Source organism: Aspergillus ambiguus (assembly GCF_047715705.1).
Source record: "Aspergillus ambiguus strain CBS 117.58 unplaced genomic scaffold BDV59scaffold_9, whole genome shotgun sequence".
NCBI lineage: Eukaryota > Fungi > Ascomycota > Eurotiomycetes > Eurotiales > Aspergillaceae > Aspergillus > Aspergillus ambiguus.
Window position 1 is genome coordinate 617,859 of NW_027395522.1, and position 21,391 is coordinate 639,249.

A 21,391-nucleotide genomic window follows, 5' to 3' on the forward strand; every position below is an offset into this window, starting at 1 on the left:
TTTACCTTAGGTAGATAGTTCCCTTCTCTTATGGTTCGTATCCTGTCAATGTTGGCTCTTTCTGAGTCGGTGCACCGTTGGAATTGCAAAGCACATTTGTACATGGGGCACTTACGGGGAGCTGGAGTAACAATGGTTGCATTTGCGGGAGCCTGCTCAATATCACGGTATCAACTGCTCAGTGTCCCCGATACTACTTCTTGTATGTAATACAAACAACCGTGTTGTACCGAAATCGAGCTTTATATAAGTAAGCCATTCAGTCCTTAACGATCAATGTGTGCAATCACCTTTAGTGAACACATACGCACTCAGCTTTGGTGAGAGGGTCAGTAGGAAATAGGCTTTGTAGGTTCGAACACGCCATCGCCCAACCATGGAGAGTAATGTAAAGCCCTTGAAACCACCAGCATAACTAGCCTAGATGCTGGATCTCCGGGGAGAAAATACTACCTTCAATTACAGAGATGCTACTCTTTCGACTCATCCAATAATTGGCATTTGCGGATCTTTACTGCCTAGCCTTGGCTCACTGCGACAGGCGCTTCTTCAGGATCTTCTGCAGGAAAGCTCGTCGTTTAACCGTCAATAGTACTGATGATATGGTATACCAGCAAAATGGAGCACTGCTCCTGATACACGTTTTACGCCTGGGCACCATGAAGGCTTAACCACGCAGGATCAATGACGACATCTGTTACTGGTCAAATCTTGATACCCGAACCTGGCGTGCTTCGACACCCTGGGCGAAACCGCTCGGCATGCCCGAGGAGAAGCTGCTTGCCCTGAATCGCGCAGCAGTGCAGCTTTTGAAGGACATCCGCACAAATTTGACTGTTCCAATCGTTGTCAGTGGGACAATGGGGCCGCTGCAAGATGCCTACGAAGATTCCACAGATGCGATCTCGCTGGATGCGGCCCACGACGGCTATCGTGAACAGATTCGCAGTCTGGCGGCCGAGGGAGTCGACATGTTGACCCTGGCGACAATAACCAATCTGAATGAGGCAATCGCATTCATTTAGTTGACAAAAGAGACCGGCTTGCCTGCTATTGTCTCGTTCAGCATCGAGTCTGATGGGAACATCTTGGGAGGATGTACGTTGGAGAGTGCAATTCGTCGCGTCGACGAAGCTACCGATAGGTATGCGACGTATTTCGGGGTAAATTGTGCGCATCCACTGCGGATTGTTTCGGCACTGCAGAATATGTCGATTGAAGTGCGCGAGCGCATCGGTATGGTCAGAGGAAATGCCAGTCTCAGAGCGCACGAGGAGCTGGATAACAGCCAGACTTTAGACCGCGGCGATATCTCCGTCTATATTGATGGATTGGAGAAGGCGTTAGAGTATCTGCCCAGGATCCGTGCTATTGGAGGCTGCTGTGGAACGGACGAAGAGCATCTGCAGGCTATTGCAAACAAATTTATGCATTCTTGAATTACGCGGATTATCGAATCATTACCGAATTCATAGACCGGCACATTTTCACAACTATATATACCCCGGCGAAGATGACAATTTGGCAAGAGAGTGTTAAATAAAGTAGTTTGCCTAGTTCAAATATTCGCCCTTTGTTTCGGCGTGGATGACGTCGAACAATGGCTTCGCGCTGAAGTATCCTGCCATGGGCGTTCCCACTGATTTGTAGGTGAAGGCGGCATCAGCTTCATCGATCTTGACGGTCTGACCTCCCCGTCCAGCTGCGGCTGCGTCGGCCATCATCTGCGCATAGCAGCATTTTTCTAGGCTGACAAACCAGAAGACGCACTCTTCGATAGTTTTCCCAACCGTGAGGAGTCCATGGTTCTGCAGTAACGCGGCTTTCTTTTCGCCCAAGGCTTGTGCGATATTCTTGCCTTCTTCTTCGGCAAGGACAATTCCATTGAACTGCTTGTAGACGACATGATCCTATCAATGATTAACCTCCGACCCAGTACTAGGACTTACATCCGCTCACATTGTAGAATGCACAGGAGTCCTGTGTGATGATATCCAAAGGACGCCCCAATGTGCAAAACGCCCGGCCGTGGATACTGTGGCTGTGGGCAGCACACAGGACGTCTGGACGAGCAGCATGGATTGCGGAATGGATCATGAATGCAGCAGCGTTCAACAGACGGCATGGGCCGCCATCGATCACCTCGCCCGAGTGACTGACCTGGATCAGATCAGAGGATTTGATCTGGGAGAAAGCCACACCGAAGGGATTGACCCAGAAGGTGGTTGGGTCCACCGGATCCCGCAGGGTGATGTGACCGGCAACACCTGTTTTACAGAATCAGTCTACGGTTCTGTGGACAGTTTCAGATATGTCGATAAGGATTACTATACCCTCATCGTATCCGTTCTTTCCGAAGATACGGAACGCTGCTGCAAGCCGGCCCTTGAGGTACTCTCTCTCCTTGTATTTGTCCTCGAAGACCGGGGGCTTGGGGAAACCTGTCATCTTCACCTTGGCCTTTTGGGAGCTGGCTTCCTGGGTGGATTGACGACTCTGCAGAGTGACGGACGCAGCACCCTGTGTGGTCTCTGTTGCCGTGGGAGGGGACATGTTGATAGTGTTCCTGGTATCTGCGTCAAAAACAAAAACTGGATGGGCTGAAATCGCAAAGAAAAGCTCCCGAGTGACCGCTTTAAGGGTGTAGGAATGGTTCGTATGTAATCTATAATGTAATCCAGGTTTATCCGCGCGGGGTAAATTGGGGTTTGCCGATAACGTTGGAGACACCGAGGCTGCCTGTTAACAGTTTCTCCTTGGTTGGATGTTTGACTACGGTGGATTTCTAATATGATTTGGTAGCACATAATAGGCCCATTCTGGTACAATTCACGCCCTGTGGGTGACGCATACTGGGGATTTTCAATTCCTCCCTCCCACCATCTATAGACGCCTATCACCTGCCAGCGAAGGAATCCCAGGTTCACATTCCCCGCTCCAGTCGCTGCACAGACTCCTCCTGTATCTCATCTACCCATCGGTCCTTGCGACCGCAGAAGATCTCCATGCCTAACTTGCCACACTTCTCCCGGTGCTCATCATCCAACGTTCCGGATTTCATGATGATGATATGAGGGGTATCCGCAGGCTGCGAGGATAACGGCGTTCCACAGTCGCCACAGAATTCGCGGCGAACCTTCGGCCCTCTATCGCTCGGGTCAAAGTACAATTTCGGCGTGCCGGCTGTGTACTTCAGGGCGGAAAAGGGCACGATAATGTTCGAGGAGAACCCCGAGCCGGTGTAGCGTTTGCAGCTGGTGCAGTGGCAAAGGACAACCTAGTATTTTGTGTCTGGTTAGTTGGTGGGCTTGTGATGGAGTATATATGTCTGCTCGGGGAAGAGCCGTCCTGGCCTTGGATAGATAAGCTCAAGTACCTTGGGAGTTGGTTCCGATGCAGGCAGATCGATGGAGTAGGCGATGTTCCGGCACAAGCACGCGCCACTTAGGGTTTGATCTCCCATGGTTTCGGATTTGATCTTTGTTTGTAAATAATTCCAGGGTGATAGGAAAGGAGTATGCTACATCTTTTTATCGGTGCGCAAAACCTCTAGGCGATTAGTAATGATTGCCCCGCATGGTACCTATCTCGGGTGGATTTAATACATTTATACCAGCACCTAGTCCTCAAGGCAGAAGTGGGCAGGCAGAAAAGTGGGCACAGGTAAACCAAATATAAGAGCTAGAGACCGAAATATATAATTGCAATCGTTCATAAATCGTGGTCATATCAGTCCGGCACCCTTCCTATAACGCGAAAGGTTGCAGTACTGCTTGACGTACGTCATCCACCATTGCTTTCTCTATTACATCAGGTGTTCCTATGAACGGTTTGAGATCTCCTTTACACACCGTCCCAGGCAAAGGCAATTCGCCAGTCTGGAAGTATTTGCGGATTGCAGCAGCCGTGCAGGATGAGGGAGCGGCCAGGGTTGAATGCTATCATTGTTAATGACCGAGACTTGACGAGACAGCGGCATTACATACCCCCTCAGAGTCCTGTCGAAGCACAGTAGAGCCGGGAAATCTTTCGGACATCGCCTCTGCACTAGCTGACTGGTTAGGGCAACTTCCGGGGACTGTAACCTGGCAAGGGACGGAATACCTGCGCAGAGGCGTTACTGGGTCGAGAATATTGTTCACAAACAGTAGAGGATACGACGTATTCCCCGAGAAAGGACCTACGTACAAGTCAGAACACCAGAACACTTACCTCATTAATAGAGTATACATACCTTTCAATGTCCATTTTGGGGTCACATTCCACTTCACGCAGTCCATCTCCATCTGCGCCCAATAGTCCCCGATGGCGGAGCTGGCGTCTTTCAGGGACTGCCACCTTTTGATGAAAGCTGTCTCGCCCAAGCCCTGCAAGTAAGATGCATCGCTACAGAGAACCGCTAGCCCCGCGGATGCCTCGTTCTCACCCTGCATCTGACACTCTGCGGACCATGGCCCCGCCCGAAGACACTCCGGCGACGGACAGGATGGAGATCGCAGACCGTTCTTGAAATCTGCGAAAGCAGTGCCGTCTCCACGAGCCATCTCGCTTGCGTACTTTGCCAGCATCGGAAAAGCAGCCAAGGGCTGGTACATCGCCACCCGCAGGACAGTCTTCAAATCCGTCCAAGTGATTACCTCCGGGCCCCGGAAATCTGTCGCAGGGACTGGGATCGAGACATTGCGAAGACGGCCTTCGAGGGCATAGTAGGCGGTCTTAATGGCATCTGATCCTCCCTCAGCGTGAAAGGGACAGCCACGGGAGCCGACCGTGTGGCAGTACGCGGCAAACCGATCAAAGATGGCATCCGCATCGATAATCGGAATGACTCCCTCCCCGACGTAGTACCTCTGGGCGTCGACGACAGCGTCTAACACTGCACGTCCGATCCGGTCGGGGTACATAGTTGCGAATGTAGATCCCAAAACGGTACCGTAAGACCGCCCCCAGTAAAGCAAATTTTCCTTCCCTCGATTCCATCTTGTGCGCTTGAGGATCGACTGTTCTGGGTCGTCTCCATAGAGCTGGCTGTGTCTTATCTGCTCTTGCTGGCCAAGTTTTGCGCGCCACTCCCCATGTCGCTCCACGATTTCCAGCATGTCTCGTGCGACTGGGGGAGTATTTACGTGCTCGCCGAGGGCGTCTTCGGTTTCGTTCGCCGGGGAAGACAAAGTCTTGGAGCATCCGATATTGCGAGCGACCGTGCGTTGCCAATTTCGCATGAATGAGTGATCGGAACTCCCGAGCATGCCATCTGCCTCTCGCTGTAGATCCCAGGCCTTTTGCGAGAACAGGTCGGGGAAGCAACTGAAGCCGGGGGTGGTGTTGTTTACTCCGCGCGGGTCGAACCCGATAATATCAAAATATCGACTAGAAGGATCATGTGTCTTGGCCGGGTCCGCTTCGGCATCGGCGACGTTTTGCAAATCTTGGCCGTAGCGAAGGACTTGTGCGACGCCTGAGCCACCAGGGCCACCTGCGACGCGGTTAAGATGGAACAGCCTGTAGTTGATAGACGCAAGACGACGCACCAGGATTAATCAAGATCGCGCCTCCATACCGAGGGTCAGCGATGGGCACTTTCGCTGGAAGACGCGTGATCGCTATTGCTATTTGACTGCCTTTGCCATCTGTGCGATGGTAGTCCATAGGGACTTCCAGACGAGCGCATTGGAAGCCGCCGAAGCAATTTCGGTATTCCAGGGAGGGCGAAGGCGTAATCTGCGATCAAATCAGTCTCACAATATTCTGTCGATCTCTTGAAAGGCCATTCTACCTGACTCCATCTGAAGTCAGTGTCCACCACGTTCTGATGAACCCCGGTCCACCGAGCGGGATGGCCCACGATCCACCATATCGGCCCTACCAGCAAGAGCAGCGCCTTTACCACGGGTTGCCCAACTAGTCTCCCCAGCACAGAAGAGGTTGATGTCTGTGTAGAAAGGAGTTGGTCAGTATGGGCGCTACTAGGCGGCTTGAGTCTATCCATCAGACCCTGGATGATGGTTCTGAACACCTCTCGGTCGCTTGGTCCACAGGATCTAGGAGAAACTTGGAATTAAACGCATCCCATGCTATTCAAGAAGACGGGCAGCACGAATGGCGTCCAAGGGATTGCAAAACAGAATGAGCAGAGAGGGGGGCGCCCGCCATGATAGGATTGGGATCCGCCAGCCACATTGGAGCCCGAGAATGGATCAGCAGTGGACATGCGTCTGATGGGAGTGCATCACCGCATCATCGATGATTCCTTAGTTCAGGGCTGGGAATGCCCCTATGGGTTTTGCCGCCAAGACGATGCATTGCAGAAATAGAATTTCTTCTTTTTGGAACATATGAACCTCTGCAGCCCCGCGAGATTGCTGCATCCGCCGATCTGCGAAATGAAAATTTTCCTGCCATTCCCGGAATACCCGAGTGAGTTACATTCGCTTGGTTAATGGGAACAACCTCGCTGGATTGAAACAGTGATCGAACTTTGGACCAGCCTCTAATCCGAGCGCAGTGGAGACATTTCTGCAATGACGACCTGACAAGACGATAGCGACTGGAATGCATCAACCACGTCACTTACCAAGCAATCTATTCTCTTTAATCTAACGGAAACCCCAGCATCTTCTATCACGGGGACCAGAATCCTCATGCAAGTCCGTCAATCGCATGATCCATGGGCCGTCGATCCCTGTTAACCCAGCCCCTCACTGGGTCCAACCGAACTCCAGGCCCATAATCAACTCCCAGGACAGACCTAGTTTAGTCAAGTCCTCCTGTTTAGTGTCTTCCCGTAGCGAGAGAAAAGCAGCTAGTTCGTGGGGTCACGTCGATCCCCGTACTGACTCTTCACTCGTCCTTTAATCATCCATCCATTCAACCCCCAGCCAGTTGTCAGTGCTATCGGCTGACAGTTCCGTGTCTTAGGCTATTCCCCTCTTCCGGCCTGGTAGTGGTTATAGAAAGAATACCTATTTTTTTTTCGAGGTCCTGCAAGCAGATGCCTGGTCTGGGTTGACTCTGCTCATAGCGAGATGATGGCGGTCTGGAGGAACTTTCTCCACCGACGGAGGGACAGCTGTGAGGATGTATCAACACCCTCCACCGAATACGACGAGAAGTATCCCGATGTCGAGATCACCGTTCGGGAATCGGATCTGCCTCCGGAGAAATCGGCTGGTGTTGTCAAGATTGAGGCCGTGGAGGCCGTGGGAGGTCGTAAAGGTCGATATTTTCTATACGCGGGGTGCGTGTCTGGCCGCTGTTGACTATATACTACCCTGACTACTAACGATGCCTGGGACAGATTGGCCATGATTATGATCGTCTAGTAAGTGGATGGATTCTCTTAAGATTTTCCTGGGGTCCCGTATTTCTCACCACCAGCCCGGCAGTGAACTGGATAATTCTACTGTGGGCACCTATCGCAACTTTGCAACGTCCGATTTCGACCAGTTGCCCATGCTGGCCACACTCAACACGGCCGCGAGTATCATTACTGCTGTGTGCAAACCGCCCATCGCAAAGGTGTCTGATGTCCTGGGCCGAGCGGAAGCCTACCTCATCACCCTGGTCATCTACATCCTGTCGTATGTGCTGTGCGCCTCGTCCAAGAGTTTCAATACCTACGCCGGGGGCTATGTCCTCTACTCTGTCGGCACAGCTGGCACCGCCATCCTCAACTCCACGGTAATCTCGGACCTGTCGTCGATGCGCTGGCGAGGCTTCGTCTACAACATCCTCTACGTGCCCTTCCTTATCACCCCCTGGATCTCGGCCTTCATCGTCGAGAGCGTGATCAACGGCATCGGCTGGCGCTGGGGCATCGGCATGTTTGCCATCGTCATGCCATTCGGCGCCAGTGGGATTATCATCACTCTCCTGGTCTTTCAACAACGGGCCAAACGCTCTGGGCTTATCCTCACCGAGCGCCTCAGCCTTGTTACGTTCTGCTCCCGCATCGATCTTGGAGGCATCCTCCTCCTCAGCGGTGGCTTCGCCTTGCTCCTCATCCCCATCACTATGGCAGCCATCACCCCGAGTCGTTGGGACACAGCATGGGTCGACATTCTCATTGCCCTGGGCGCCGTCGTTCTCCTATCCATGTATCCCTACGAGCGATATATTGCCCGTCACCCGGTCGTGCCAGTGCGATACTTCCGCACGCTCTCCGTGGTCGCCTCGGTAGCACTCGCCTGCATCGACAACATCGGCTTCGGCGCTACCCACACCTACCTGTACGTGTGGTCGATGGTGTCGCATAATTTCTCGGCGCGCGACGCGCAGTTCCTCAACTACAGCAACGGTGTCATGCAGGCCCTCGTCGGCATGGCCACTGGTCTCCTGATGTACCGCACGCGATCGTACAAATGGATCGGCGTCGTCGGCGCCGTCATCCGTCTGGTCGGGTACGGCGTGATGGTACGACTCCGTACGAACGAGAGTTCCGTCGCCGAGCTTTTCATTGTGCAGCTAGTGCAGGGCATGGGCAGCGGCATTATCGAGACGATTGTCATCGTCGCAGCGCAGATCTCGGTCTCGCATGCCGAGCTGGCCCAGGTCACCTCCTTGATCATGCTCGGGTCGTTCCTGGGAAATGGCATTGGGTCAGCCATCGCGGGAGGGATCTATACGGGCGAACTACGGGACCGACTGCGATTCCATATGGGTCCTCATACGGACAATGTCTTGGTCGAGTCGCTGTTCAATTCCATCACGGACACCTTACCGGCGTGGGGAACGCCGGAGCGGACAGCTGTCAGCCAGGCTGTAAGTTTCTGCCTCCTCTTGACATTGGGAGTGTTAACTGACTGATGATTTATTAGTATTCAGATGTGATGGGGTTTGTCTGTCGCCCTTGTATTATGGATGCTGCTAACTGTGAGTAGGTACATCACCATAGCGGCGCTGGCGTTTTCCGTCCCAGTCGTGCTTCTCGCCCTTATCCTTCCCAACAAGCGACTTGGGTATGCCCATGCCACTGACACCCTCAACTACTGGCAACCCGGTTACTGACCCCTTATAGGGACGGCCATAATCTCGTTCAGGAACCCGTATCGGAGAGGAAGCTGGTTGACGAACAGAGCCGGCAGTGACATGATGAAACGGATTATGCAGACTAGCTATTATATATTATGAGATATAGCCTTGTAGATAGAACAATATACGACCGAATGTAACGCCCCCATATGTACCTCCCACGCAGCTTACTTCCCCGGCGATCCCAGAGTACAACTGAAATTGCGATCGGGCGTGTCATCCAGCGCGTTCTTGACGAGATTCCACAGGTTCAAATCATATGCCAGACCGATGTGGCCGACCGGATCGAGCGGACACGCGTCCTGCACCCAGACATTGTGCACACCGTCCTCTTGGATAAACGCCGTCTCGACGGGGGTGACCATCTCGTCATGCCGGGACGCAATGACAGTCACATGGTTGCCTGCCTGAACGATGGGCTCGCCGTCGTTAAGCCGGTCGACGGCCTCACCGTCCGTACCGAGGTCATCGCAGGCTCCACAGCCGACGACCTGGAGAATGTCGCCGACGACCTCGCGCGTCGTATTCCCAAGTAGATACGCGAGTTTATACAGGCCGCCAAACGTCGTGCCGTGCGTGGGCGGAGCAACAGCCACAATCTTATCGACCAGCTCTGAAATGCCGTCCTCAAACTTGGGCACGTACAGCGACTGGAATGCCCCCTCTGAATGGCCCACCAGATCCACCTTGTCCGCCCCTGTTTTGTCCACCACCTCGCGGATGTAGTCCGCGACTTGTCCCGCGGATTCGGCGATCGGCTTCAGTCCGCCCACCAGCGGGAAGAGCGTGTATTCGCCGTAGGTCCGCGCGTATGTGCAGTAGCCTTGGCCTTGTAGCCAACCTTGGAGCACATTCAGATCTTCGTACCAGGTTGCGCCGAGGCCGTGGTGGAGGATGACTGGGTTTGGGTGCGTGTCGCTACGGCAAGAAAAGTCATTGATGCCGGCGGCGAGCGTGGTGGAGATGAGCGCAGCGCTCGTGAGGAGGGTGCATGGATGCATCTGGCCTTGAGTGAGAGAAGAAACCGCTTCGTAGATGTCTTGGAGCACACCCCTTGAAACCACAGTAAATGCAAAAAGCTTGGGACAATTTCCATGTCGCGAGGACAGCCAGCCCAGGGATGGACCAGAATTTATCTAGACGGTACTCCATACGATGTAAGCCCTCGGCGCACGCCGTATAGACCCAATCCCTCGGACCCCTGTGGGGATAGGGGCTGAGAGACTGACTCGAGCGTTCCTTGCTTGCGAGGATTTCGTGCAATATGGCCGAAAATCCCTCGATAAAGTTACGGGGCGCAGCAGGCACCACAGTAGCTTGGATACTGGTGGTGGAGCTGGTATCCTCCTTGCATCCACTAGCGACGCCACTATTGCTTCCAATTTGTCACCCATCGGAGATGTCTTAGAAAAAGCAAATGGAAATCCAATCATATCTTCCTCAGCTGCAGTGATTTTCAATGTAATTGGTCTCTGGATTTGCTTTTGTTGTTCCAAGTTGGAATTGAGTGTACGGTCATTTTCCGGCTGGAAGCCTACACAGTATGGCGTACGGAGTACGTCCACAGCGGCATCTGTGCGGTAAGGTACTTAGCCCTTTTTGATGTAGAAAGATATCCCAGGGAGATTTACCCTATCCTATAGTAAATTACCATCGGCCGAAGGATGTGGACAAGACCGACCACGGATATCTCCAGTGGTTGTACGCCGTATGTCGATTTATCAATCCCGGCTTCGTTAAATCATAAGACACAAAAAGCTTTTCACCGGATTTCGCAATCATTAGCCCGTCGTTATACTTCAAAGTAATGCTGTTTGCGCCTTTTCAGCCCTACTGGAACTCTACGGGGGAGATCCGGCCCGAGGAGACAGCTCTGACATTCCTCCTCCCCAAAGTCCCAATGCATGTCGCTTTTCGACTAGCTTCAATACATCATGTAGAAACCGCCGCTCCGGCCCACCGTCCGGAAAGACCTCCCATGCCACACGCACAGGAAAGGCAAGGCGGTTGATCATGTTACCCGGGGCCGTGAGAATGTACCACTCCAGTGACCGACAAATTCCACAGCCGAGAGCATACTGCTCCGGAGGGCCAACACGACCTTCGGGCCGTGTATCAACCGATGACAAGATGAGTCGAGTGGTGAAGTATAGACACATGGTCTGCGCCAGACGTAGGTCCGGGTAGACGAATTTAGTTGGGGCAATCACGGCTCCAGTCTGGAGATCACGACACCGGAAAACGGGGAACCTGCCAGTGTCTTCCGCCTCTACTTCTGTGGGGGGTCCGTCTGGATAGCCATCCACCCACTTCTTCTTCCACTGGACCAGACGAGCGGTCAGATCAGCAACGCCATTCCACAGTGACATCTGCTTGACGGTCCGTTCATGGGCGCTGACAGCCGGCTCCACTGACGTTTGGAGCTCGTCATACCGTGCCAGCAAGGCAGGAACCTCGACTGTGAGATCTAGTAGGTGGTGAAGAATGTCTTTGTGTGTTGTACCAGCAGACCAAGGTACCGTTTTCCATTCGTCGCTAGCGAAGAAGGAGGGCTGACGACTTGCGAGGGCGGCCCCAACCTACAACAATGTTTGTCAATGCACAGGAAGACCAGGAAGCAGTAGTACATACCCAATATGGACGCAATTCTGTGAAGAGCAAATGTTCTACGCCATAGACGTGTGCCTCAGGGCCCCGATGCTCGATCAGGCGCACGGCCCCATGCACATGGGCTGCAAGTGATGCTTGTGTAGTACGTTCAACGCTCTGTTTTCGGTACGGTTAGCCATACCAACGACTGATCTGAGATGGCCTGGAAGAACGCACTTCAAACGCCATCAAAAGAATAACGGTAGCCAGAGTGGATTCGGCTCGGCTGCGCTCAGGATCCTGCAACGCCAACTGCAGTTTTCGCAGGACCCGTGGGTACAGGTGATGACCGGACATCTCGATTCGCTTGTCCTGAATTGATCGACCGAAAAAGGCCACCGAAACGGCTTCGAACGCATCCTTGAGGATGGGCGAGAACATGCGGATTTCCGCTGCACGGCGCAGGGCCCCCGCTTGGCCCGATTTCACATCGACTTCTGGGCTGAAGGCATCCACGAAGCGCTCGATGAAAACGTCGATCATTGTCTTGGGCGATGCCGTACCCGGTATAGAGCTACCAGAATCCTCACTGCCTTCCGACGGGCTCCGGCTAAAATCGTACCGATCGGACTGGTAGTGATTGGGGAAACCCAGCGCTACCTGTCCATCGTCGTCACTGTCGGACGGGGGATACCGGCTTACAGAATAGTCCTCATACGCTGTTGGGCCAGGCTGTCAGCAGCGTCGCCTCTCTATGCGTCAGAAACTGAGACGAACCTTCTGTCCCTTCCCAAGGTCCCACCGACGTGATCTCCCGGCTCAACTCCCCACGAGACGCTCGGATGCCAGCGACAATGCGATCGACAGTGTCGAGCGGCGCAGAGCGGATCGACTCGAACAGGTTCTGCAGCTTAGCTAGGCGCCACTGGTTTCGGTTCCGGCATTCTGGGGAGTTGGGATAAGCGGTCCAATCAGCCGAGGACAATCCTTACTCTTATTATGATTGTTCAGGACGTGTGGAACTGCTTACCACGATCGTTTAGACGGGCCGTTAGGTCCTGAATTTCCGCCCGCAAATTACGTATTTCCTCGGCCTGGCTCACAGGCTGGAGATCCTCATCCGGGCTTAGATCGTACACACATCTGGACGGGTAGCCATGGGCACAGCATGCATGACAGGGTTTTACTCGATCACACTGTGGTCGAACGTCAACTCTCAAGATACTCCGGGGTCTGTGCCAGGGCCCGGAATTCCCGCTGCAATATCTCACCCCTGGGAACGGAGGATTTCTGAATCGACGATCCAAACATACTCCAGCGTAGGATCATGACGCCCCAGTGGCAGCGGAGACCACCCTTCACTAGCCAAGGAAGAAACCATGGCGGTTCGGAACGCACCTTGACTTTGCGGAGACGACAGACCGTGCAGGATCTGACCTGCCGGGAGGTTTGATTAGGCTTGACAGCTGTCTTATCCACCCGGCGTCTGTCGGATCCAAGCGATGGGCGTGAGTCGGTGACAACCATGAAAGGAGGATGTGGAGAGTCGAAGGGCAGTCATCCAAGGGTCTCAATGGGAAACAGGAAAGGATGGGCCAACAGCACGACGAGAACAAAGCAAGCGAGATCAGGACGAGCATGCCCGAGATCCCCCCCCCCTTTCGCTTCCTGCGAGACGGATCCACTGTCCTCGCTTGAGATGCGAACAATCCAATGGTGGCGCAATTCGGTGAGACGGCGTCACGCTAGGTGGGACGAGGGAGAAATGGCGTCCCAGCCAAGGAGGTGAGAACTTGTGGGGTCGAGGGGGTTACAGGAGGCGTGTCTGCATGCTTCCAGCACATAAAGCATATCCCATGGATGCGGACTAAATATCGAGAACGAGCCGTGGACAGTTGATCTTCCGGTGAAGGAGACGTTGAACACAGAAGAAGAAGAAGCAGAAAAATAAAACAAAAGGAGAATCCCATCTTTCCTGTTTGGGGATGGCGCATGGCTCCATCGGGACTAGCGCGCGAGGGGCTCTGGCCAATAGTAGCTGTCCATAGTGACATAAATTATGAGGTGCATTAGTAAGTTATGCGACTACTTATGCACTGTGTAGTAGTCTGTAGTACCGGGTGTGCTTTGTTGTATTTTGGACCAACACTTGGGCAGACATCAGATACTTCGTACTTACAGTTGGGGGTGAAAAAGTGTTAGCACCCCCCTTTACCGCTAAGAATACCGCCTTCCCATTTAGTACTAGATTGCGCTATCTAAACTTCTCCACCTAATATTTAGTATACCAGCCCTCTGCGCGCAGTATAGCCTCCACACGATGAGGCATAGTATCCGATAGATTCTGCACAACCTTCTCAACAATAGCATGCCAGGCCTCCTTCGCTGCCTCTACTAAACTATCTAATGTTTCCTGCGTATCAGGCGCCTTACTGTGACATCCAAACTTTGTAGCCAAGAAGATTTTCCAATCCCCGTATGAATCCACTTTGTTCCGAGTGTCCCGTTCGTCTCCCCACCTGGTGGGTGCATCGGTCGTGTTATTTAAGTTGGTGGGACGCAGCTCCAAAGGATTTACGCGACAATCAGCTTCTGAAATAGAAGAACAAATATCTTGAATATCGACTAACATGGCTCTACCTCATCTCATCTCTTCTAGACCTTTTCTCACGGAATGTGGGATGGAAACTACAATTTTCTACAAGCACAACATTCCGCTGCCATGTTTCTCGTCTACACCCCTCATCGACACCGAAGCCGGCCGCACATTAATCACGTCTTTCTACCACTCCTATGCTAATATAGCGGCGTCGCACAGAACGGGAAAGGACGTTGGTTGCAGATTTCAATTAGGTCTTTTCTCTCAATTCAGTAAGATTTTTTGGACGACCACTGCGTGGTAAAGATGCCTGCTTTTCGCGTACTCTTTGCTTGAAAATAGTATACCGAATGGTAGATAATGAGACCTCTGGGTGCTTCTTATGAATACGCTTATAGCCCCAGCCAATAGAATAGAGCTCGCATATCTGCGCACGTAGGGTAGGGTGTAGTTCTTTACCAGGCATCGTGGATAGTATAGTATAGAGAATTGATGTTTTGATTCTAACGCGCGGGCGCGACTTTTCTGCCTCTAAAGTAGGAAGGCGGTCTATTTAGACAAAAAAGGGGTGCTAACACTTTTTCACTCCCACTGTACTTACTACCTGGGTACATAGTTAACTATAGGAGGTGAGTCAGCATAAAATTAATGGCCTGGGTCTTGACGTGGTACTTTTGGCAACCCATTGACAGTGGCAGTGACATACGGGGTCACCTCTCGTCATTTTTATCATCTTCCCTTCGGCCAGGAATGTTATGCCGTGCAGATTGCCGATACCAAAATCTCTCTTCTGGACCAGGCATGGGCTCTATCTTGGTCTGCAAACGTACCGTCTTGCTCGAGCACATGGATTCTCGGGGTCCCCTTTCCATATATACAATTTTGTTACGTCTACAGACAAATGCGCTCCAGGTGATGCAGTATATTTGTAACTGAACCGGCCAGTGCATGATCTCAGGCTTTGAGAAAGACCGTGCTTCTGCCGCTATGGCGTTGTGCATCACTCATTCCCCATTTGTCGCTTTTCTCGTCTCAACCCACTATCACTGGAAGAGACAGATATCACGACTGATGTATTGCCTTTCTACCTGAGAAAACTGAACCTGGCTGGGGAGAAGAGCACTTAATACGGCCTGGTGTCTCATATAACGAGTCAGTCAGCTGAATATACGGAACCCGTCTCCCAGCTATGAGGGAGGTAAGCTCTGCTGTTGATCTCCTCCAGACAGACATATCATCATTTTATGCAGATCTTGGATGTTGAATACGGAGTGGAATGGTCCGTTTGGATGTTGCAGAGACATCTGATATCTTCTTCCTTCGAAATTCTGTTTATCCGTGAACTTCTTTCTTGTGGATAGCATCCATGATCTCAGCCTATCGAGGAAATTGAGCATAAAGCCACCAGTGGGTGACGCTAAGAAGACATCCTCCGACAGTTCGCGCATGTGCCAGGCACAACTACACCCAGCCCAATGACGATGGAGACGCGGGTGAAACCTCACCGTATCCGTCGTGAATTAACTCGGTTTCTGGTCCCGTCAGCCATACAATCCCGATCGAATGCAATTTTGGGACCGGCGGAACTCCGCTCGCAGGGGGCGGCTACGTATTTGGGCGAAAAGCTAGAACAGTTCTTTCCACCGGTCCGCCCTCCGAGTTGTCTCCGGCATCTATCCGAGGCACCTGTCTTCTAAAGCGCGCCAAGTCAAGGCTATCTCCGCATATGCAGTAGCAAGATCGGATAGGGGCGGTATACCGAACTCCCTGACAGCGGCACACATAGTGACCTCCTTCCCTACATCGATCTACTAATGGTAGATATGGGCTTAATCCCCGCAGAAAACCCTTGCCCTCAGCAGTGGCTTAGTCACCGTACATGCTGCGAGGTTATAGAGGGCCAACAAGGAAAGGAAAGACAAATGCCGGGAGTCAGGTCGGCGGGTGACGGGAAAGGGATAAGGATATGCATATAGGCAGTTTTCACTATTCAGGTGAAGATCGTTGTGATCATTCTGCACGAAGTTTTGGCTTTGCAGCTCATCTTACCACTCAACCACCCGACGTTAGTAGCCGAAACCCATGGCCGGAGATTCTGCGAGCCAAGCATTGTCAGGGTATTGCCTCGGATAATAGATGGCTGACTGCGCGATATCTGTTTGACACTCTCCTCTCCAACGATACATTCCCGCAGTAGTCCTAGGCTAAATCGAATTTATTATCCGTCCAATAATAGGTCATCGAGGAACAGCCACATCCAGAGATACCGACCCGGGCCGAAGTTCGATGCAGTAATCGTCATACGGTCATCTCCTCTTTTTCGCTAGTCATGACGGAGTGGCTCCTTGTGGCAGTATCTGTACGCGGGGGAGCTGTGAACTAGTGAAGCTATGGAGACAACAATGGATCCAGACTAGCTGGGAAACCACCATTGGCCGTCTCCAGATGATAATCGCTTCAGCTCCCGGACATGCTCCGACCGCTCAGGACGAGTGGCGCGATGGATGAAGAAGAATAAAGCACTTCCGGCACAGACCCTGGCCAGCCCGCGTGGGGGGCATTTAAGGCGAAGCGGGGATTGGCTGCCACAAATTTAGAGCTGTCTCATCCCCGGTCTTTCTCCGCATTTTCTCTGCCGTCTTCCCCAGAATGAAATCACCCCGCTCCAATCATGGCGATGCCTCGGATAGACCTCCTCCCCCCACGCTCTCCCCGGACCCTCTCCTAGGGGGACCACAATGCATTGGGTTTTACACGAGGTTAGTGTCAATCCTGCTATGGTCGTGATGGTTCTCATCGGGGGTTAAGCGTCTACTCTGGTTGCTGCCGTGTGACATGATTGCCCTGTGCGCGTGTCCCCGTGGTCCCAATGCTGCTGGGTATATAACCTCCGCGATTATCCCCGGCTTTGTCAGGACTGACTTCCTTGGTCCTTTTATTTATGTGTCCTGTTGCCCTTCTTTGAACGGCGGGATCTAATACGGAAAATCTTTCATCATGACGGAGGTGGTCGCTGACAAGGAGATCATGGCCGAGAAGGGTGAAATCGCCCATGAGGAGGTCTTCCATTTGACCCAACTCACGGAGGAGGAAAGGCAGATCGAGAGGAAGTTAAAGTTTCGCATCGACTCTCTCATCATGCCGTTGGTTATTCTCGTGTACCTGATGAACTATATCGATCGGTGTGTATCCCCGATGTTATCCAGCGAGAGCGGGCCCATGCGTGTATACTGACAACTGACAATCGCAGAAACAACTATGCCGCAGCCAAGCTACAGGGTCTCACAGAGGACCTCAATCTGACCCCATCAGAGTACCAGACTGGTTTATCCATCCTGTTTGTCGCCTACATTCTCATGCAGGTTCCTTCCAACCTGCTTCTCAACTATATGGGCAAGCCGTCGCTCTATCTCGGTTTCTTCACCACGATGTGGGGGTTGGTGTCTTGCGTGACCAGCCAGTGTCATAACTATGCGGGCATCGTCGCCTGCCGATTCTTCCTGGGGTTTGTCGAAGCGCCTTTCTTTGCCGGGGTTCTCTTCTACCTCTCCAAGTGGTACACGAAGAAGGAACTCGCCTTCCGCATGAGTATCTTCTACTCCGGCTCCTTGCTTAGCGGTGCCTTTGGAAACCTCATTGCGGCCGGTATCCTGAACGGTTTAGCCGGACATCGGGGCCTCTCCGCCTGGAAATGGCTGTATATCATCGAAGGCGCAATCACCATGTTCATCGGCATCTTGGTTGCGGTCCTGCTGCCCGATTTCCCAGACACCTGGCGCCTTCTCTCTCCCGAGATGAAGCGGGTCGCAAACCGTCGACTGGCGATCGAGGCCGCAGAGGCGGATGTCGACGAGGCAGGCAAAATGAGCCAGGTAAAGGGTATGAAGCTCGCCTTCAAGGACATCAAGACCTACGCCCTTGCGATCGCCTACATGTCCATCACCGGCGCAAGTGGATTCCAGAACTTTTTCCCCACGTTAACCGAGACATTGGGGTACAACGAGATCATCTCCCTGCTGCTCGTGGCACCACCGTACATCTTTATGGTTTTCTACAGCTTGACCCACTCGTACTTGTCCGACCGATACAGCAAACGGTTCTGGTTCTTCATCTACCCCATCCCGATCACGATCATCGGTTTCATCATCTTCATGACCACCACAGGCTTCGGCCCCCGATACTTCTCCTTTTTCCTGATGGTCTTCGTCTTTGCCCAAAACGGCACTGTGTACTCCTGGATCGCCAATGCGATCCCACGGCCCCCGGCCAAGCGCGCGGCCGCCTATGCGTTCATCAATTCTGTTGGCAACTCGGCCAGTATCTGGACGCCATACACTTATCGCGACAGAGATTATCCTTTCTACCGCCCTGCGATGGGCGTCTGCATCGCCCTACAGGTTTTGGGAGCCCTGATGGCCGTCTTCATGTACTTCCACCTCCGGTCGCTGAACAACCGTCTCGAGCGGTTGGAAAACGAGGACGTGACCTTGACAGATAAGGAGTTGGCACGGCTGCAGCACACGGCGGAGGTAGAGAATATTACGGTCGCGGAGGCGCGGGTCCTGCAGAAGGGATTCCGGTATGTGCTGTAATGGGGTGCCGGACTGGCAGTGTATACAACGTTCAACTTCTTCCATTCCTCCAGGGGGGGACTGTTAGCTAATGAAACGACGCATGAAACGAATTGAAATGACATCATCAGTAGCTAGGGGGCTGTCCATTCCTGAGCCCGGGCCCACATCGCCGGACGTTGAAGAATGAACTCTCGGAATCCGACGTGGATGCTTTCGGAAAGGTAATTTATCGAGTCTCTGCCGTCATCTCATAGTGACTGTTCCTATTCCTTCCGAATGCTATCCCCTGGACGAACCTACATAGCCCGTTTGTCTTGAGTCGGGACGAGGGCATAATCCGCCTCTTGGGAAATGTGGCAGGACGGTTGCGAACGCTCGTCTATTTGGTGGTACTTATACAGCCGATCAGCGGCATAAGCGCTACCAGCAGCCATTCCGTAGAGTCATACGATTCACCTCAATGCTTCAACCCGGCAATGAAGAGCAAAAGAGACCACATGGTTGTCAAGTTGTCAATGTCTCCACTGGTTCCAATTGCGACCGCAGCGCACTCTGGCGCTGAGGCAAGTCAATTGTTAGGGGAAGTCTTGCAGGCCCAATTATTGGCCATCCATCGATGATTCTGCAGTCTCCATACTCGGCTCGCCTTCTGTTTCGGTGACCACCGGGTGGTGGCGCTCGCCTCGGCATACCAAAAGGATATTCAACAGCAGCATGGAACTCACCACGGCATTTGAACTAAGAAGATAGGATGTAGCTTGCGCATTTCCGTGTTTTGGGGATGAGTAAGTGCCGATTATGACGATGGCATCGGGATGACCGCGACCGATTCGGCACCCAATGGTTTGGTTACACGGCGAGAATGCAGGCCTGTGACAGATTTACAGTTCTGAAGCCGATCCCAACCCAGGGGAATGATGGACACATTAGTGGTAGATAGGTCCAAAAGCGAACACCCTGTTGTGGCAACGCAGGATGATTCTATGGACACCGTGGTGGAGTTGCATGGGACAGTTCGTCTTTTCAATGGTGACCAAAGAGCACTTGCATGCCCAAACTCTCTCGCCACGGGTGTTCAGCAACCATTCCCCCTTCCTCTGCGCCCCGATGATATCATCCCACATGGCGGAGAACAGACGACACCCACATCCCTTACATGATTTGCGCCCCCTGTGTGGTCACGGCCCGCGAGGCGGTGGTCCATGGCGAATCATGATTTGCCGTGTCTGACGGAGGACATTCGTCCGTCACGGAGGACTGTTCTGCGGGTGAACGTCGTCCTGCTGCATCATCAGTCGCCGGATTAGGTCGTAGGCGGTCACGTGTGGTTCCCTGCCCTGCCCCATGGCTCAAGTATATAGTTCATCCATAGCCCCAGTTTTTCTGCCCCTCATACTTGTTCGAACAGATAAATATCAGGGACCCTTCCACTCGTTGGACGATCGTCTTTGTTTTTCCCAATCTCCTGCCGCCCGCTCGGACCAACTTCTCCAGATCGACTACTGCAGTTCCCCGCATCGCCTCCACTCGCCATCACCATGTTCACCGAAGTCTCTCGTCCCCTTGTCCGTGCCGGTGGCAATGCCAACCTGACGCGTTCCTTTTCAATTGCCGTTCCTGCCCGGAAGGAAGGTGACATGTGGTCGCCAAAGCCTCGCGGTTTTCTCGCCGAGTAAGTGTGTTCGACTGCTGTTGTTCCTGCCGGCTGTCCACCGTGGATGACATCACCGGGTAGCATCCTTGTTAGTTTGGTATTTATGCTGACAGCCAAAGCAGAAAGGACAGTTCGGCGTCCCGTCGTGAGACACATCGCGAGGCTGTCTCATCGGAGGACCTGCTTGCCAAGGCGCAACGGGCGGAACAGCTCCGCACGCTTCGATACAAGATGCTCCAGCAGCGTCAGCATCTCGACGAGCTGGACCGGTTTATGTAAGTCCCTGCAGTCTAAAACCCAGACAAGAAAAAGAATCTTGGAAAGTCATCAGGCGACTAACAGGTATTGGGCCAGCCAGGACTTCGCCCGAACACATGAAATATAGTGCATACAGCGCTCTGCACCAGGGCAGCCAAGGTCCCAGCTACACGTTCCGCGATTTTTGAGCATCATGATTCTCTTTGTGCCGCATTTGATTGCATACATACCCCAGATCTCGTGTCGAGATCGTCTGTCATATAGAGCAAGTGCGGTGAGGTGATCATTGACTGACTCGCCTGCGCTGCCCATCCTTCCCCCCACCGCTTGTCATGCTGGACCTGATAGTAACCGAGGGGGTGGCACGATGAATGGCTTTGTAGATACCATGAACATGTGTTATGCCTAGTATGAGTTATCTTCCAATTCAGAATATCTCATTAGCTTGAGACGAGTGCGGTTCGAATGAGATCAATACTGCGTATTCGCGGTTTGGGTTTTAGCAAGGGTTTCAACGAATAACAAGATTGCGATGCGGCGTAGTGGGTATTCCGGCGTTCGGGGGGATGGTGTTTGTGACCCAGAAAAAAAGATCGACGGGCTTTTTCGGCCTCGGAGGCACCAACGGGCGAGGGGCCTCCACTTAGGGAAGCCAAAACATACTGTGTGGTCTGCGCAATATGAATC

General features: G+C 52.8%; 10 protein-coding genes across 10 annotated transcripts; 5 read left to right on the forward strand and 5 right to left on the reverse strand.

Annotated features, from left to right (window-relative positions):
* Positions 1-761: 761 nt before the first annotated feature.
* Positions 762-1,439, forward strand: BDV59DRAFT_200685 (Homocysteine S-methyltransferase; the record flags this gene model as incomplete). Its single annotated transcript, XM_073693638.1, has 2 exons — positions 762-965; positions 1,026-1,439. 2 exons carry the CDS (start codon positions 762-764, stop codon positions 1,437-1,439), a joined length of 618 nt encoding a protein of 205 aa, XP_073549660.1.
* On the reverse strand, positions 1,430-2,652 carry BDV59DRAFT_175221 (class II aldolase/adducin family protein; the record flags this gene model as incomplete). Its single annotated transcript, XM_073689219.1, has 3 exons — positions 2,334-2,652; positions 1,960-2,267; positions 1,430-1,910 (listed from the first exon to the last, which is right to left on the reverse strand). Coding segments are annotated over exons 1-3 (880 nt in total), but the record flags the coding sequence as incomplete, so codon positions are not given.
* A 110-nt stretch (positions 2,653-2,762) lies between these two features.
* BDV59DRAFT_165564 (GFA family protein) lies at positions 2,763-3,734 on the reverse strand. The gene is made up of 3 exons (XM_073687640.1): positions 3,606-3,734; positions 3,377-3,547; positions 2,763-3,277 (listed from the first exon to the last, which is right to left on the reverse strand). The coding sequence occupies exons 2-3, from the start codon at positions 3,461-3,463 to the stop codon at positions 2,924-2,926; spliced, it is 441 nt and encodes a 146-aa protein (XP_073549662.1). The 5' UTR covers positions 3,464-3,547; positions 3,606-3,734; the 3' UTR covers positions 2,763-2,923.
* Positions 3,707-6,324, reverse strand: BDV59DRAFT_165593 (putative proteinase). Its single transcript, XM_073687641.1, has 5 exons — positions 5,777-6,324; positions 5,532-5,721; positions 4,235-5,476; positions 3,987-4,180; positions 3,707-3,938 (listed from the first exon to the last, which is right to left on the reverse strand). The coding sequence occupies exons 1-5, from the start codon at positions 5,987-5,989 to the stop codon at positions 3,747-3,749; spliced, it is 2,031 nt and encodes a 676-aa protein (XP_073549663.1). The 5' UTR covers positions 5,990-6,324; the 3' UTR covers positions 3,707-3,746.
* A 467-nt stretch (positions 6,325-6,791) lies between these two features.
* BDV59DRAFT_175227 (putative siderochrome-iron transporter) lies at positions 6,792-9,136 on the forward strand. Its single transcript, XM_073689220.1, has 6 exons — positions 6,792-7,237; positions 7,298-7,321; positions 7,386-8,760; positions 8,817-8,833; positions 8,880-8,957; positions 9,017-9,136. The coding sequence occupies exons 1-6, from the start codon at positions 7,026-7,028 to the stop codon at positions 9,084-9,086; spliced, it is 1,776 nt and encodes a 591-aa protein (XP_073549664.1). The 5' UTR covers positions 6,792-7,025; the 3' UTR covers positions 9,087-9,136.
* Positions 9,137-10,316, reverse strand: BDV59DRAFT_175230 (esterase/lipase family protein). The gene has a single exon (XM_073689221.1). It carries the CDS (start codon positions 10,029-10,031, stop codon positions 9,198-9,200), a length of 834 nt encoding a protein of 277 aa, XP_073549665.1. The 5' UTR covers positions 10,032-10,316; the 3' UTR covers positions 9,137-9,197.
* A 332-nt stretch (positions 10,317-10,648) lies between these two features.
* BDV59DRAFT_175235 (Zn(II)2Cys6 transcription factor) lies at positions 10,649-13,355 on the reverse strand. Its single transcript, XM_073689222.1, has 6 exons — positions 13,018-13,355; positions 12,650-12,815; positions 12,397-12,564; positions 11,857-12,338; positions 11,662-11,796; positions 10,649-11,609 (listed from the first exon to the last, which is right to left on the reverse strand). The coding sequence occupies exons 1-6, from the start codon at positions 13,144-13,146 to the stop codon at positions 10,872-10,874; spliced, it is 1,818 nt and encodes a 605-aa protein (XP_073549666.1). The 5' UTR covers positions 13,147-13,355; the 3' UTR covers positions 10,649-10,871.
* An 848-nt stretch (positions 13,356-14,203) lies between these two features.
* BDV59DRAFT_175236 (uncharacterized protein) lies at positions 14,204-14,673 on the forward strand. The gene has a single exon (XM_073689223.1). It carries the CDS (start codon positions 14,250-14,252, stop codon positions 14,520-14,522), a length of 273 nt encoding a protein of 90 aa, XP_073549667.1. The 5' UTR covers positions 14,204-14,249; the 3' UTR covers positions 14,523-14,673.
* A 2,455-nt stretch (positions 14,674-17,128) lies between these two features.
* On the forward strand, positions 17,129-19,053 carry BDV59DRAFT_212158 (putative MFS transporter). The gene is made up of 2 exons (XM_073695970.1): positions 17,129-17,400; positions 17,469-19,053. The coding sequence occupies exons 1-2, from the start codon at positions 17,216-17,218 to the stop codon at positions 18,808-18,810; spliced, it is 1,527 nt and encodes a 508-aa protein (XP_073549668.1). The 5' UTR covers positions 17,129-17,215; the 3' UTR covers positions 18,811-19,053.
* A 1,123-nt stretch (positions 19,054-20,176) lies between these two features.
* On the forward strand, positions 20,177-21,018 carry BDV59DRAFT_165656 (uncharacterized protein). Its single transcript, XM_073687642.1, has 3 exons — positions 20,177-20,464; positions 20,569-20,721; positions 20,805-21,018. The coding sequence occupies exons 1-3, from the start codon at positions 20,331-20,333 to the stop codon at positions 20,890-20,892; spliced, it is 375 nt and encodes a 124-aa protein (XP_073549669.1). The 5' UTR covers positions 20,177-20,330; the 3' UTR covers positions 20,893-21,018.
* Positions 21,019-21,391: the final 373 nt, after the last annotated feature.